This window comes from Anas acuta, chromosome 3 (assembly GCF_963932015.1).
Source record: "Anas acuta chromosome 3, bAnaAcu1.1, whole genome shotgun sequence".
Lineage (NCBI taxonomy): Eukaryota > Metazoa > Chordata > Aves > Anseriformes > Anatidae > Anas > Anas acuta.
This window is the reverse complement of record NC_088981.1, coordinates 10,953,253-10,969,884: the sequence shown is the minus strand read 5'-3', so window position 1 is coordinate 10,969,884 and position 16,632 is coordinate 10,953,253. Positions and strand designations below refer to the sequence as shown.

Here is a 16,632-nt window from a genome sequence, read left to right as displayed (position 1 = left end):
TTGAGTAACTTGCTCACTTAAGCACCAACAGTTTGATGCCTGAAAATAGATGCTGTTAATTCTCCCTTCCTCCTGAGGGAGAATAAAAGCCCAGGAGTTTTTTTGTGGGGTTTTGTCGTTTTACTTTTTTAAGGAGTGATATTTAGAAGCATAAATGTTGTTGACTAGGGACCTCTTTATAAACCGTGTACTTGTCAAAACTGAATGTTCTACATTTAAAAAAAATAATCTTTGTAGAACTTGATACAGATATTGATCTAATGAGTGTAGAAGAGGAAGGGAAACAGAAACGATAATCATTTCTTCCTTGGGGGTTGCATGTCTAGGGATTTATATTCAGGGACTGAAAAAATATTTACCAGACACCACCTGGTAGAGCTGGCTGGAAATCAAGGGTGGGAATCTTTTGCCTGGAATGTCTTTAGTTGGTTTTGGAAACTTTGTGCTGAGCTTTTACTGTTGGCTAAGGGAAGCTGTGTTGAGTCTCTTGGTATAATGAACTGTTCTGTATATTGCCTACTGCTGCTGAAGTAGGTAGGCAAAGTAGCTCTGTTCTCAATGTAAGGCTTTAATAGCGTGTGGTAAAAGCCACAGGAGAAAGTATGAAGAAGAACTCGTAAACTTGTGACGTTACAAGCCTTTTCCTTCAAGAAGGAAGCAACAGCACTGTGGCCCATCTAACCCAAACAGCTCGTAGACCGCTTAGGACTGAAACAGACTTCACAGAAGAAGGCCCTTGTAGAAATGTGCATGGTGCTGTGGCTTTCTGTTTACATTTTAAGTGGCGGAGAGCAGACTGTTCAGGAATGGCTTCTCTTGTCCAGGAACCTTTCTGCAGATGTGCTTTGAAGATTTTATTAATATGTGTGTGCATATATACATGGGATGTCCTATTTAGTCATTCGTTCAAGAAGAGAAGTCCTTTGCAGATGATTAATATGATCTGGCAGTGGCATCTGTGGTTTGCCTTACAACCTGCCATGTTCAACGCTTTTGCAGCACCTGTGCTTTCAAGCCCAACCCCAGCACAGTAATGGAGATGTCTGGGAAACTTCTTGGTCTTGATTAAATGCGTTTTATGGAGGAGCAGAAAATAGATTGCTTCAGCAGCAGAATTGTATTAAAAATGGAAGATGCCTGAATTCAAAATGAAGGTTTTGTTTACAGTAGGATCTGAGGATTTTTTTTTTTTCAGACTGGGTCTCTGCCACTACTTTTACTATTATTAGAGCTCATCTTTTTTCATGAAACAACAGCATTTCCAAAGCTACACAATGAACCCTTTCTTTGCTTTCATGTTCTGGAAGTACAATTGTCTTCAGACAAAATTGCCTCATTTCTCAGCAGTGCATTTGACCAAGTGCAGACATGTTCTTATGTACGTTCCTGATTTGCATTCCTGCACTAGCTTTGTTGTCGCACATCCATCTGTAGGTCAGGCACTTCAGTCACTGTAATGTACAAAGCCTTTTCTTTGTAGTGCATCACTCCTGCTATGGGAAAGCTGACTGTAAGTAAAGAATGTCTTGAAGAACTAGTTAAGGAAATAGAACTACACAATTGTCATCATATAAAGTGATGAGTATTTTTTTGATGCCCAGGATTTTCTTTCAACCTAATTACTGTTGAATTGTAAGAATTCCATGTGGTAGCTCTTTAAAAAGCGAGTTTAGTAGGCTTTGTGTATTTTGCAATAGTTCTAGCATCCTCCAGATTTTTAGGAGATCCTAGAGTGGCTGCTTCCTTCCCCCCCTACATTCCACTCCTCCTACGTTCCCTTTACCACATACTCTCTTGTCTCACTTCCAAGAGTGGCTTGCAGTTAAATTCTGGCCCTGTTGAAGTTGATGAGAATCATGCTTTGTTGGAGCCAATATTCAACGTAAATGGTTTTCTTACTCTGGTTCTTGTCTAGATTCCATCTTGCTACTGTTGTTTCATACATAAAGCTAATGGGGCTGACACTGCATCTCAAACGATGTCAAAGAGCTATTGTAAATTACTGGTATCAGTTGCATGTGAATTCCAGTCGGGCATAAGAGACTTCAGCACAATGTAAACCAAGCCATAGCTGTAAGTTGTCTGAAACAAAGACTTTCAAAAATAACTGTAGTGTTCTTGGCCACCCAAACTGCTCTTCTGAGTCTGGATTTTTTTTTGTGGTGTTTTTTGTTCTGTTTTGGGTTGGCGTGTTTTGTTGCTGATTGGTATCTTGTTTTTTTTTTTTGCTTCCTGATGCTGAGTAATTACAATTTCCAGAAACTGGACCGCTGAAAGGGAAAGGTGGGCAGTTGAAATAGCTGTTCATTGTATAAAAAGACAGATTAATAGCTTTGAAGTTTAGCCACAGTTAAGGCAAACAACCCTCTGACAGCGAAGTGCAGAGTGGAAGCTAAAGATGTACAGAAGGCCTCTCTCTTCCACTTCATCAATTTCTAATTGGTTAATGTTTCCGCTAACCTTTCTATCAAAGCCTGGGATTCTGAGTCGGATGATGTCAAAGGAATTATGAAGATCACTTTCTCTCAAGCCTGGCTGAGTTCTTGTTTTATTTACTTAACCAGCCTGCTGCTTTGGGATTGCTCATATAAAACTTAAAACGCTGTTGGTGCAGGCTAAGAATGGAAGAGTTGTTGCAATGCCTTCCCTGAAGTCTGGGTCAGCACACTTGTGTAAGTGCGCACTGACAGGTGGGAATAAGGAAGGGTGGAGAAATTGTTATGCAAGAAGGAACATGCCAATACTTCATTGTGAAAACTGTGGGTGATGGCTAATGGAAAGGGATCTGAAGTCTGTCAGACCTTGACTTGAAACGTATGGTAGTAGCTTTATAGCATGTATCAAACGCAAGACATTTTAGCTGTGATTCAAAGTGAAACTACAGCTGGCTTTCCTCTGGGCCCTCAGCAAAATGAAGTTCAGTGGACTAATAAGGATGTTTCCATTTGTGTTCAGCCAGTGATTAAGGGCTCAACAGAACTGGTGGCTGGAGTGAGATGTAATAGACATACAACAAGGACATGCTTCCTAATGAGCTGACAGATAGGGGAAGAATGATAGAGCAGAGGCAAGATCTCTTTTCCAAGGTGATTGTTTTTCTGGTGCCAAGGACTGAAATAGTTGTCAATGTTACGTTCCCCCCAGAGAACAGGAAAAGACTGGAAAAACAAGCATGTGTGTGGTGGTGGGGGGGTGTTGCAAAACTAAGTGGAGTGTCATTCCCCTTCTGCCACTTAGAGGAGAAAATGAGAGAGCTGATTTACTCACAAGAAACAGGATGTCTTTATGCACAGACCTGGTATTTGGGGAAATGCATTCACTTTCCAACTATGCTGTAGATCGGGGTGTAATCTTGGCAAGTGCAGCAAAGCCATCTCCAGCACGCATGAGTGGAACTCTAATCGCTTGACTAGCCCCATTCAAGGCGGATAGATATGCATCTGCTTAAGTACCTCTTAGAATTAGTTAGTAATCTTGTTGATGAGATCTAAGAGCCTTACACCTGCACAGTGCAGGGCATGATATTGCTCTGGATATACCAGTATGGAAAAGTCCTTAGGCATCTACATTACCTGTGAATGGGATTTAAATTAATAAAAGCCTGCGTGCGTTTCAAAGTCTTAGACATAGATGTGGGGTTGGGGGCTTAGTGCCAATGAATAATAAAGACTGATTTAAATGGAAAATATTATAAAACCAGAAATACCTGAAAGTGCATAAGAAGTTGTTGCCCTTAATTTCACACTGTAAACACTTGATGAACGCTGCAGACTTGAGCCAAGAATACTCATAAAAAAATCAGTAAATGCTTACTGTGTGTATACATGTATTGATGCTCTTCTGTGGTTGTGCAGCTAATGCTTTGACTTAACTACCCTCGAAACTGTAGGCAAGCAGGCAGGATTGATAATAGGTATCTGAGGCTTGCAAAGCATGTTTGGATGTTCTCTTTGAAAGCAACAAATCAAAGGTCCTTAGCAATACGTTTAGAAGTATTTTACATGAAACACTGCCTGTGTGTTGTGTTCAGCTTTATGCAGCAACTTCATTAGTCTTCAACTCTGCCTTCCATAAAATCTCCAGTCTTTCTTTTGTAATTGTCAGAAGAACAAGCTGAACATCAGTATGCTTTAATTCTTCACACTTGAATGTGCTTGTACTTCATACACTGCTTTGTAACACATCGTTGGCAAAGTGCCCTTCTACCTAAATTTTTTCTGCCGCTGGATTGTGCTCCTGTATACAGAACAGTGTAGCCTGGTACTTATTTTTGTTTTTGTACGATGTCTGCAAGGATATTTTGGCTGTTTTATGATAAACTTTCACTTGGCAGTCAAGTGCTTGCTAGCAGCAGGTCGTAAGGCAGTGTCAGATCATTTAAGTCACAAGACCTGGACTATGAAGTGAAATACCACAGATATATACAATGTTCCGAGCTAATGTGAAATATTATTATTTCAAGCCATAATTTAGACAGTTGTATGGCTCTGAAAGCCAAAAACCTTTTGCTGGAACTAAATGTCAAGTACAAAGTCTAAACTTTGAAATGCTCTATAGAAAGAAGGGGAATGTATAGCAAATATATGCACTAATTTGAGTTCCCTGCCTGGAGCTCTGGCGATCTTGACTTTTTAGTGTCAGCTAACATCTGAAAGGAGAACTTCCAAGGTATTTCTTAGCTGAAGCCCAGTGAGATCGCTGATGTCAACAATGCCAAAGTTGCTTGTTTTCAGACTAGTGTTTACATCGGAGTCCCAGAAGGCTGCAAACTTTTTGTAGTGCTTGTGTTTAGCTTGTAGACATTGCTTTATTAGGCTATTGTAATATGATTTTCTTGTAAATATTCCAGTTAAGAACAAAAGCAGTACCAGCAATGGAGAAGTAGGGGAAAGCAAGGTATGTGCTAGCCTACTGGAGCTAGAAGTAAAAGCAGCTGAATTTTCTCTAATTACTAACTGTAGGATTCTTAATGGGTGCCCTCGCACTGAGAAGGGGTTAAGTGATTGGCAGGGACCTAACAGTCCCTTTGGACTTCAAGCTTTGTTTGCTTTGATAGGTATGTGTATTTCAGTTAATGGTCTGCAGCTCCAGGGCAGTCTTATTGTGCTTTCTAAAAGAGAAAATTAATAAAATCAACTGGCCGCCTCAAAGAGTGTTGTATGTGAAGCTAGAGACAGACCTGTGATGTGGGAGGTGACAATACCTAAACGTAGGTGTAATTCTGCTGTCTCTTCCAACATCTAGATCCTGATCGCATAATCGAGAAGGCATCTCACTCTGGCATGATCAATCCAAGCCGTCAGTGGCAGACACTGAAGCATAACGCAGGAGTTGCCCACTTTGAGTATCAAATCCGTGTGACTTGCACAGAACATTACTATGGTTTTGGCTGCAACAAGTTTTGTCGACCAAGAGATGACTTCTTCACTCACCATACCTGTGACCAGAACGGCAACAAAACCTGCTTGGAAGGCTGGATGGGACCAGAATGCAACAAAGGTTTGTGATGGGTGCCCTAACCCTAGATTATCAGCAGTCGTGGATAGGACTTGAATGCTTCATATTCAGGCTGAGATTCGGTGATCAGTTTGCCCTGATAACAGGGCTGAGCACTGATGGGACAGTGAGTAACTTATTGCACACAGAACTAGGGGCAGGAGAAGACTAGTTTCTGCCTTGTTTTAAAATCTTGGAGAGATCTGACTAGTACTGGGTACTTAACAGATATGTTTCTCTGAGTATCCACATCTTTGCCCTTGGGAAGAAAACCCAGCCCATTAACTTCAATGGGAGTTCTGCTGCTGACTTCAATGGCAGGATTTCCCCTTTGGTGCAGAACTTCAAGACAAGCAGGAAGGAGAGACTTGTTTTAGAGCTGACCTGGCAAGTGCAAAGCTTTGGTGTTTGAAAAGTCCCAGGCTGTTTGTTCTACCTGAGCTGATGTTTAACATGTTTATTAGGGAATGGCAACTTCCGAAGTAATTTCAGAATGAGAAAGCATAACTCTGAATAGGAACAGACTATCAGCATGTCTTGCTGACTGAGTTTACCTGCAATTTGAATAGACGCTCGTCTTAATATCCTGTCTGTTCAGAGAGAGGTCTCAAAAGTAAACCCAGAGTTGTTAAAAGTTGCTCTGAATTAGATGGAAAGATGGGGAGAGTGGGCCAGTTGACCTGCAGAGAAAGGAAACTTGTAAGCTGAGAGTGATTTGCAGCTCTCTAAGGTGAAATGCTTTCTTTTACATAGTACTTGTCAGAGTTGTTTCTATGTATGGTTCCTCTGTAAAGCTAGCTGAGAGATTTTGTATCACAGGGAGTCACCTACCTTAGCTTTCTTTTCTAGTACACTTGTTATGAGGGACTTGTTAAAACCTTGGATTTAGTAGGATTACAATGCTGGTTAGAGATTAAAACCTTCCCACGAGTGTGAAGATGCAAGAAGCAGGCAGCATGCTGATACTTTTTTTGTGTGTCTTTTTTAACAGCTATTTGTCGTCAGGGATGTAGCCCCAAGCATGGTTCTTGCACAATTCCAGGAGAGTGCAGGTAAATGCTCCCCTCTCCCTCCTTGTCCCCTCAAGTAATTAAATGAGCGATGCTAAACACAATAGGATTGTGGAGGGAGGGTATTTTTGGAGTCATGTTTTTTACCAAGGCAAATTATTTATGCTGACTAGCTCAGAATAAGGGGGGGGTGGTGGTGTAGGCTTTTAATGCACTGATAATTTTAAGAAGCTTTTGGTTTGTGAACTGGTGGCGTTTTGGGGGGAGCAGGGAGGGATAAATCATGTGAATGCTGCCTAATGAGCACTAACTAATTGCTTCTGCATAAATAGCACAAATGTTTTGTGGGTTGTTTTTTCTTTTTTCCCAATATCCCGACTAATAAGCTCTTTTCAACAACAAGCTTGAAGTACAGTGTGGCTTTTCTCTCTTCTCCCTTTCACTCCTGTTTCCCCCCTTCCTCCCTCCCACCCCTGGTTTCTTCCATCAGTAGGCAAAAGTCAAGTATTCTTTAGAATAGGATTAGTTAAATCTCTCGGTTCCTTTACCATTGTGAGCCAGGCTCCGAGTGCTGAGAGGTTAATAGCTGGGATGAAATCTTGTCAGTAGGCTCTGATGAATGCAGAATTTTGCTGCTGTGCTTTGAAGTCCATTCTGTCCTGGCAAGGAGACAATGAATAAGCAGAGTTTATCCATAACCCAACAAGTAAATATTTGGAACACTTCAAAATACACAGTATATATTTATGGCTCAGGGAGGTTTTCTCCTTTACTAATACAGGGTTAATGAATATTAAATATGGATATTCTTGATCAACAAATGGGTTGCAAGTTGTTTCATGTAACCCATTATCATGTCTGTTCGTATATGATAGGGAACTGAGCACTTTCGAAGGATATCCATCCTGTGTAGGAAGGGTTAAAATTGAATCTTGGGTATTCAAGGGTTAAAAAAAAAAGTCTGAAGGAACAGAAAGTCGCTTTTTCTTTCTAACAAACATACTGGTGCATTCCCCATTGCTGGAGACCTCTGCATGAAGTGAGCTGCTTTTCTTTCTAGTTAAGCTGTAGTTCAAACATGAATTAAATCTGAGTTGTTTGACAGACGATGTTATATAAAAGGTCAGCCTTAATAATCACAGTGCTTCGTTCTTTGTCTCTGTAATCTGTTTTAAAACAAGACAAAATTTTGTCCAAGAACACGCTTGAAAGAAGGTAGGAAGTAACTTCTCATCTTCCCCAAGTAATGTGACAAAATGAAAGTTAAGCCCCAGGATGGGCTGTTGTGGGTTAAGTGCCTTAAATGTTTAGCAGTACTGATATATGGTGGTTAACCCCCAAAACACTGTATCTATACCTTTTTAAATTTAAAAAAAAAAAAAAGCCTTGCAAGTAGTAAGTATTGGGGGGCCAGATGGTAAGAGGAGTATATCAGTCAAGGCTACCAGTGATTTGTGCTTCTGTCATCAGAATAAACATGCCTTGTAGGGGTTGCTGTCTCCTAGTCAGAACAACAGGCTTTGTTTCCAAATTTCTTTCTTTCCTTTCTCTTTCTAAGTCTCTTACCTCCCACTCACTGCCCAGACATGCACTAGTGCTCTTATTTACTTAAGGTGCAACTTTCCCACACTTGATTTGCATAGTCTTGAAACAATGCTGTCCTTCTGGTGCTTTCAGATAACTTCTGCTTGCCAAGTTAGACCAATATCTTTAAAGTGAACACAGAAACAAGATTTTATTCTCTTTTAAGTTTTGATGAGTCATATAGCCTGCATGTTATAAATGCAACAGAGTTTAAAAATAACATCCCAGCAGAAACTGCTCTGGGTTCTGGTACAATAGACAACTAGCAAACATTCTTAAAATATCCTTTTCCCTTTTGGTGCAAGTCACTTTCTTGAATACAGGCCTGCCAACAAAACCAAATTTGCTCATGAATCATGATACAAAGAAAGTTAAATTTAAATTTCTCATGAGAAACTACTGCATACATATTATTAAACAAGAATTATTACCATGGATCTTGTTCTGGAATTGATACCTAGCTTCATAATAAGTGCCCGTAGACTTTATCCAATTTTTTCTTATACTTAGATGCTGATCTGGGAGAAGAAAGTCATATTTCTGGCTCTGAAGCTTATGGTGTTTTTTTCCCTGTATCTGTTTTTTTTTAACTGTTTTTTCTTTACACTTTCTTTAAAGAAAGCAATCAAAAAAAAACACTTTAATTTGTCAGAAAGGAGTAAAAATCTAGATTTTGATGCTTGTTTTTGCAGGTGAGGTCAATTAGTTTTGCTTGTGTGCAAGCTCACAGGCAAATTGCTTTCAATGCAATACAAATTAAAAGGGCATGTTCTTAATTTTTTATCCTTGTACAGGAAATATAGTAAGAATGCACAGAAGGATTTTCCAGGAGCTACTTGAAAGAAAGTCAGATCAGGCAAAACAACCTCTTTCATGTTCTTTGCGCACAAAGAAACATAAGCTAGGACTAGCTTTTTCTATACACAAACTATTAAGAGTTTCCCATTGACCTTGAATAGGTTGCAGTTGAAATAGCTATTTAAAAAAAAAAAAAGATTCATTAATGATGTGGTTTGTCACCTGAGATTTTTAGAAAGGAAGTCAAACTTGCCACTAGCTGTCTGTGATCACCCATTGGATAGATTCCTCTTGCTTTTTCCCATGAGAAGAAATTGCCTGTAAAAGAATGGTGGGGGGTATTATAAATAGAAAGCTTAGCTGACTTCTGTACAGTAGAGGTTTATTTTCATAATTTAGTGACAGCTTATTGCATAATTGCTGCTGATCAATTACTCCCAGGCCTGCTAATGCAATACAGTACCTCAGCAGACCTTTGCTTTTAATTCCCAGTTTGTTTTCCTTCTATTATAGATCAACTTTAATTTGAAGGCTCCTTTGTCTACTTTGCTAGTGAGAGCTAAGTAAAAGCCCAAATGAAGTTTCTTTTAGGGGAGCTTTACTATAAAAGAGCATATTCCTTTTAAGTGTAGAATTCAGGTAGCATGTTGATAGTGGCAATAAATGCTTGATAGTAAATTCTACTTCAGGTATGAAATTAAAGTCTCTTAGAATTTGATGTGTTTTAGTTATTACCTGAAAAGAGGTTACTATAAATCAAGTTCTGAAATGCACTGACATATGATCTTCTTCGAACACATGCAGGGTGCTGGTGTGTGCATTTTCTTTAATCTCTCTCTGAGTGTTCCAGGCTGTTTTCTGGGTATGACTTCTCGTTCAGAGTAAGGTTAGGCTCTAACAGAGCAGAGAACTCTTAATGCTCTGCTGCTGCCTTGCCAAGGGCTCAGAGTTGGTGGTTATGGCTTAGCCGATCATCCCGCAAACCCAGCGTGGCTGAAATGCCTGGAACTTTGTATTTATGAGGATCTCTGGAAAACTATTGTTTCCATGGACTGCGCCCCCCCTCTCTCCTCCCCCCAAATTTATAATGCACCCTGTCAAAGCCCAGAGATTGATTTGTAGTGCACACCCACCCTCTCTGCCACATTTGTATGAGGCTCCAAAAGAGTATTATTGTGCTGAATGGCCTCATGCTGATTCTCTCAGAACAGTTATTCTTTTGTCAGGAGGCCAGCTACAGAGACCTTGGCAAAACTACTAAAATGTTTGTTTACAAGAAACCATCAAACAAACCTTGAATAGCTTCTCCCCAACCTCCCTAGCCTTTCTCCAAGCTTTGGAGTTCGACAGTCCTATCTATGCAGAGCAATTCTAAGGGGTTTGTTGTATGATTTTTTTTTTTTTTCCCAGTTGTTTTCCTCTTCTGAATTTATTTATTTTTTTTCCTATGTTAAACGAAGGTGTCAGTATGGATGGCAAGGCCAGTACTGTGATAAGTGCATTCCACACCCAGGATGTGTCCATGGCACTTGCATTGAACCATGGCAATGCCTCTGTGAAACCAACTGGGGTGGTCAACTCTGTGACAAAGGTATGCTAATCTCATGGATAGCCAAGTGTAACACTTCAGTTTCAACACTGGCAGACTTAATGTGGAGAGAGCACATGCAGGAGCAAGGGAGGAAGCCTCCTGAAACGTGGTGGGAGGTTTTTGTCCTTTGGCTACTTAGCTGTGTGTCCTCTGCTGTTCTGGTGGTGTTAGCATATGTGCTTTGCTCTGTCATGTCCTGCTTGTGTGTGCAGACATGTTCTGTAAGGCTGCGGAGCAATAGAGCAAAGCACACAATTGCTAATGTTTCTGTTGTTTTTCAGCCATGGCTTTTTTAATACTCCTCACCTTTTTGCAGATCTGAACTACTGCGGAACCCACCCACCCTGTTTGAACGGTGGTACCTGCAGCAACACTGGCCCCGATAAATACCAATGTTCCTGCCCTGAGGGTTACTCGGGACAGAACTGTGAAATCGGTAAGTGTTTGCAGCCCTTGAACTGCCACTGATAATTCGGTCTTACCAGCTTTTAATGGCTATGCTTGGATGTATTTTAGGAGTTTAGGGGTAAAGTTTACTTCTAATGTTAACTATGATGTCTGGGCTTGCTAAAAAGATCCAGACTTGCTTGTTCATGCTTCATCATGAACAGCCTGTATCTCTGCACATCAGCCTTCTGCTCACCAGGGAGATCATTACAAGTTCCCTAGTTTGGCTCTGATTCAGACAGGTGCAAGTCAGGGGGTTGGTGAGTTAGCACAGAGGATGACTTCCTGCTAATTGTAGTTTTTTGATTCACTGCTCACTCGGGAGGGCAGTACATCAAGGGTGGTGATGGTATATCCAGAGCAGAGGCATGTAGTAGGAGCAAGGTTGGCTTCAGGTGCTATAGTCTCTCCCATGACATACTTTATCCTGCCACAGCGGAGCATGCCTGCCTCTCTGATCCTTGCCACAACGGAGGAAGCTGCTTGGAAACGTCTACAGGATTTGAGTGTGTGTGCGCACCTGGCTGGGCTGGACCTACTTGCACTGATAGTAAGACCTTTGAAAATTGTATTAAAAATGTGCTAGCGTGTCTGTTGAGATGTCTCTCTAATCCCCAGTAAACATACAGGGCAGCCTACTGAACCGTTCCTAGCTTTAGCATCAGTTCTTAGCAGCCATTTCATATCATGGTAGACCCTCTTCTGCATGTACTGAGGTTTTTGTTAAATGTGGGGGGAAAGAATGGTCAATGGCTTCAGGAGAGAAGCAGAACATAAAATTTGGGTAGTGTTCTGGCAAGTTGTTAAAATACTATTTTTGAGAGACTGCTTTGTATCAAAATCTGACTTCCACTTCCAAAAGGCCAGGGGTGTTAAGTTTCTTCCATTGTACTTTGAACTCCCTTGTCATACTATTACTTTTTTTTTTTAAAGGAGTTTTTTGCCAAAATTGGAATAGACCTAGAAATTCTGTGCAGAAGTCCTGTAGTCTATCTTGTCCTCAGGACAAATCCTAGTAGCAGCAACCATTTATCATTTACTGACATTTGCCTGTTTGGTAACAGAGCTAAGCTTCTCCTTGTTCTGCATTACAGATATTGATGATTGTTCTCCAAACCCCTGTGGTCATGGAGGAACTTGTCAAGATCTAGTTGATGGATTTAAGTGTATTTGCCCACCTCAGTGGACTGGCAAAACATGCCAACTAGGTAAGAACTCCTTTTTTCTTCATCCTGTGTTGCTCCAGGTGCTGGGGGGAATGGTGGGGAAATGCAGGAAGGTTCGTTGTCCAGCAGGCAAGGGTACTCATGCACTTTATTTCAGGCGTGTCTATAGTTCCAAAGCCTAAGAAATGTAGAAAAACTAAACTTCAATGTTTGCAGGACCAGGGCCTAGAACAGCCTCAAAGCACAGAGTGGCTTCTTCCTGTTAAAGTTCTTTTTGATGCATGCTGAAAGAAATAGTTAACTAAGCCTAACAGAAATACTTGAAATCATAAATGTATTGAAGTGTGGAGGGTGTATGCGTGTGCCTTCCAGTCCCACCCCCACATGTATTTCTTTCTTCAGCCTGTGAGAAAGTTGCTGTATCTCTTCAGCCATGTCAACTCCTCCAGGCCAAGGAGTTCACAGCTGGGTTCCAAAATGTGGATGATCTCACGAAGAATGAGCTGTCCGCATTCTTTACACAACACGCTAATCCCAATGACCAGGCTGCAGCACTCCTCCTTCAAAATGCTGGACTGAGATGTGTGTGTGTGGGGGGGAAGTTGCTCTTAATGAGTGGCTGTGTAATTATCAAATAATTAGCGTAGCCTGTATGTTCTAATTGCAGTGAAATTGAAAGAGACTTCAGAGGCTGATGTATGATTGACTTTTGTTCGTTCAAGTCACGCTAATCCGAGCTGTATATTGCAAGTTCTTTTTAGATCTGAATGAACTGCTGATTATTGCTGTGAAAACAGACTGTAGACTTTTTTCTTCTCCTCCTACGCTACAAGCCCTGCATTTGGCCATTCACATTGTTTTTCAGATGCGAATGAATGTGAGGGCAAACCCTGTGTCAATGCCAACTCCTGCAGGAACCTGATTGGCAGCTACTATTGTGACTGCATTACTGGCTGGTCTGGCCACAACTGTGATATAAGTAAGTGTCTATATCCTCAGGTTTCTTACAGGTTAATTGTGTGTATACGTATATACCCCACTGAGTTCTAAGCTCACATTTAAACATCAGGCAGAGTCCCAGCAGTTGATGTTTTTAGAAAGGGAGTAGTTGGTGTGGAATGAAAATACACAATTTTATCAAACTCATTAGTCCATAACATAGCTATATTCCGATAAAGCAAGTAAAACAATGATGTGAAGTTTCACTACTTCTAGTAAAAGAATTGGGAAAGGTTCCCACCCATTATAATAACCTTATCTCAAGGAAGGCATGCAGGAAACTTGACAAAAGGTTTATCTAGCTGCAGTTTTAAAGAAACTTGAACTCTATCTACTGTAAATAAATTTTTGCTTTCTAACTACGCTAATTTTATTGCAGATATTAATGATTGTCGCGGACAATGTCAGAATGGAGGATCCTGTCGGGTAAGCCATTCTTGTTTTATTTTGGCTTGCTGGAGACTTGCAGCAGTAACTAAAATATTTGAGTCGCAACACAAGCAGTGTGGAAAATAGCAATTAGCTGGTATAAATTGTAATTTCTTTGCTTTAAGGGGAGAGGTTATGGCACGTTGGGGCATGTAGGGCTATGTGTAGAATAGCAAAGGCAGAAAATATAACTGCAATAAAGTACTCATTTTCACTCCCAGTGTCACCAGTGAATGGGCTTCTTGTACAAACCATCTGTTGTAAATATAGATATTCTGCTTTAAGAAGTAGATTAACATGTCCTACTCAGAATTCTGAAAGTAAGCCATTACTGGCTGGTGTATGTGTATAGATGTATATTTTTTTCTGCAACCCACTCCCCCTAAATATTGCTGCTTTGTTTTAATTTGAGCTAGTTTCTTATGTTGGCATTAGACATTGTAGGAGCATGTTTTTGGACTTTTTTTTCTCCTCTCTAATGAGAATATGTAAGGAAAGAGGAAAAAAACCTTAACTTTAAACATTCTTGTTTCTTCCCAGGACTTGGTTAATGGTTATCGGTGCATCTGTTCACCTGGCTATGCAGGAGATCACTGTGAGAAAGACATCAATGAATGTGCGAGTAACCCTTGCATGAATGGGGGTCACTGCCAGGATGAAATCAATGGATTCCAGTGTCTGTGTCCTGCTGGTTTCTCAGGAAACCTCTGTCAGGTAAGAAGCATGGGTGAAAAGCAGGCCCTCAGCCAGTGGTGTTTCTACCAGCCCTTTGGATCTGTAGACTGAATACCTTGCATCCAGTGAACCATAATATAAGTTGTGCTTGATATCATTGTCAGTCTGCCAAGAAAGTGACTGATTAGTATATATTGGGGGGTGGGGGAGAAACCAACAGAAAATTCTCATGGGCTGCTGAAGATTCTTTTTCTGTTGAACAGACTGCAAGTGTTTGCATGTCGGGTTTTGTTGCATGCTAACTATTAACTTTCAGGGGCTGTTTAATATCAAGACTGCTGTCTGTTGAAATAGTTGCAAGTCTAACTAAACTCTGTGCGTTATGAACAAGTCATTGAGGCAGTAGATAAAAAGGTCAGATTCCACAATGTCTGCTTGTCATAGTGAGGGAAAGCTATGATAAAACTTCTGTCTCACTCAGCCTTTCCCCTTTCTTACCCCCCTCTTTTTTTTTCCATTTTTATTTCCCTTTCCTATTTCTGCACTGCTTACAGCTGGACATAGATTATTGTGAGCCAAATCCTTGCCAGAACGGCGCCCAGTGCTTCAATCTTGCTATGGACTATTTCTGTAACTGCCCTGAAGACTATGAAGGCAAAAACTGCTCCCACCTGAAAGATCACTGCCGCACAACTCCTTGTGAAGGTTTGTGTTACCTTGCAGGTGAATGGGAATGACAGACAACAGTTTCTGCCTGTCCCCTGGCCAAAGCTGTAGCGCAGCTGCAGTAGGGGAATGAGTGGAGCAGATTTTGTATAGAGAGTCTGAATTTTGCCCTGTGTTTTATGCCTCTATTTGTGTGAAAAGATGAGTACTATTTGTAAATGGCAGCTCTTTAAAATATATGTAAAGCATAGGCTTTAAATAGGCCACTTTACTGTATATATTCTTGGCTGTGGAAGTGGTCCAGCTAACTTTGGATAAGATACTGATTATTTTATGAACAAATACTTGGTGTTGTGTTTTTATCGTAAAGCTGTAGGCATATGCCTGTCTTTTAGACTTCTGTCACTGGAAATAAAGATGTTGCTATTAATTTAAGAAATCAGATAGAATGGGCAATCCTCGCTCAGGTCTCTGTTTTTTCTACAGTAATTGACAGCTGTACAGTGGCAGTAGCTTCTAACAGCACACCGGAAGGAGTTCGTTATATTTCTTCAAATGTCTGTGGTCCTCATGGAAAATGCAAGAGCCAAGCAGGTGGAAAATTTACATGTGAATGCAACAAAGGATTCACTGGCACCTACTGTCATGAGAGTAAGAGCTAAAAAGACGTTTTATTTTCCCGTACTGTTCTTGGAAAACTATTCCATCCTTTCCTCCCAGATTGCTTAAAGGTTTTCTAACACACTGAACCTTGGAACTGTGTTAAGTTTTCATATCCTGGTTGGGCGAGGCAGATTGGAATTTGCTAGGCCTTGGGGAAAGTTCACGCTAATGAACCTTCTGGCCTTGAATTGTATATTTTTAAAAACCTTATGTATACAAGGTCTGAGGTATCTAATAGTGGGGTTTAACAAGGGTCTTAAGGACTCCTGTTTTCTTACTTTTACTTTTTAATAGCAAATTGCTGAGTGATGGGCTCACTGTTTCATCCCTGAATTGTTTTTGATTTTTTTTCTTATTAACTTTTATCTTGCTTACCCCTCTTCTCAAAAGGAAAAGTGGGAGTAGCAGCAAATAGTCTTCAATGAGAAGATAATTTCCAGTAGCTATACTCCCAGTTTGATGTGTGTTGTTTTTTTCTCTTTTCTCGTCTCCTCCAAACTGTTGCAGATATTAATGACTGTGAGAGCAACCCCTGTAAAAATGGTGGCACTTGTATTGATGGCATCAACTCCTACAAATGTATTTGTAGTGATGGATGGGAAGGAACGTATTGTGAAACGAGTAAGTTAACCATTCTTTGCAATAAGAACTCTTGGAGATGTATCAGGAAAGAATGGCCCATACTGTCTTTTAGACAATAGCAAACAATGAACTTTCCTACAAAGGCTGCAGAGGACAGTGTCATCTTTTTTCCACTGAGTCACATGTTTTTGAATGAGAACTAAACCCAAACTACCACAACACCCTCAAAGCAGAACCTGGCTCTCCTACCGTTCAGTTTTTTTGCTGTACCCTTAACTTCCTGTAGGAAACCCTTAGTGTAGAATATACTGTTCTAGGAAGGGCATATCTATATGTCACGTTTGTGTTTCCTAGTCTTGAGGATGGAAGGGGAGTAAGCACTCAACTCCTATCCTCTGACTGATAGGATAGTTTACATAATAGACCTTTTCACTTCTTGTTTACTAAAACAAAATGAAAAAAAAATGGAGGAACAAGGTGAAGTGTTCCTCATGTCTATGACAGTGCTTAAAGCTTTAATATACTG

The 16,632-nt window shown here is 40.5% G+C and overlaps 1 protein-coding gene and 1 long non-coding RNA gene across 2 annotated transcripts in view; one reads left to right on the top strand and one right to left on the bottom strand.

The window, feature by feature from the left end:
• JAG1 (jagged canonical Notch ligand 1) overlaps window positions 1-16,632 on the top strand; it is a 37,056-nt gene that overhangs the window by 12,711 nt on the left and 7,713 nt on the right. The window contains exons 4-15 of the mRNA XM_068675667.1: window positions 5,245-5,499; window positions 6,488-6,548; window positions 10,349-10,479; window positions 10,796-10,915; window positions 11,363-11,476; window positions 12,021-12,134; window positions 12,958-13,071; window positions 13,471-13,517; window positions 14,061-14,234; window positions 14,750-14,900; window positions 15,348-15,512; window positions 16,032-16,145. Of these exons, the coding sequence (XP_068531768.1) occupies window positions 5,245-5,499; window positions 6,488-6,548; window positions 10,349-10,479; window positions 10,796-10,915; window positions 11,363-11,476; window positions 12,021-12,134; window positions 12,958-13,071; window positions 13,471-13,517; window positions 14,061-14,234; window positions 14,750-14,900; window positions 15,348-15,512; window positions 16,032-16,145 (1,560 nt within the window). The remainder of the gene's footprint in view (window positions 1-5,244; window positions 5,500-6,487; window positions 6,549-10,348; window positions 10,480-10,795; window positions 10,916-11,362; window positions 11,477-12,020; window positions 12,135-12,957; window positions 13,072-13,470; window positions 13,518-14,060; window positions 14,235-14,749; window positions 14,901-15,347; window positions 15,513-16,031; window positions 16,146-16,632) is intronic.
• Window positions 1,739-7,176, bottom strand: LOC137853387 (uncharacterized). The gene is made up of 3 exons (XR_011094459.1): window positions 7,055-7,176; window positions 6,051-6,176; window positions 1,739-2,270 (listed from the first exon to the last, which is right to left on the bottom strand). It is a non-coding gene; the product is annotated as an uncharacterized lncRNA (long non-coding RNA).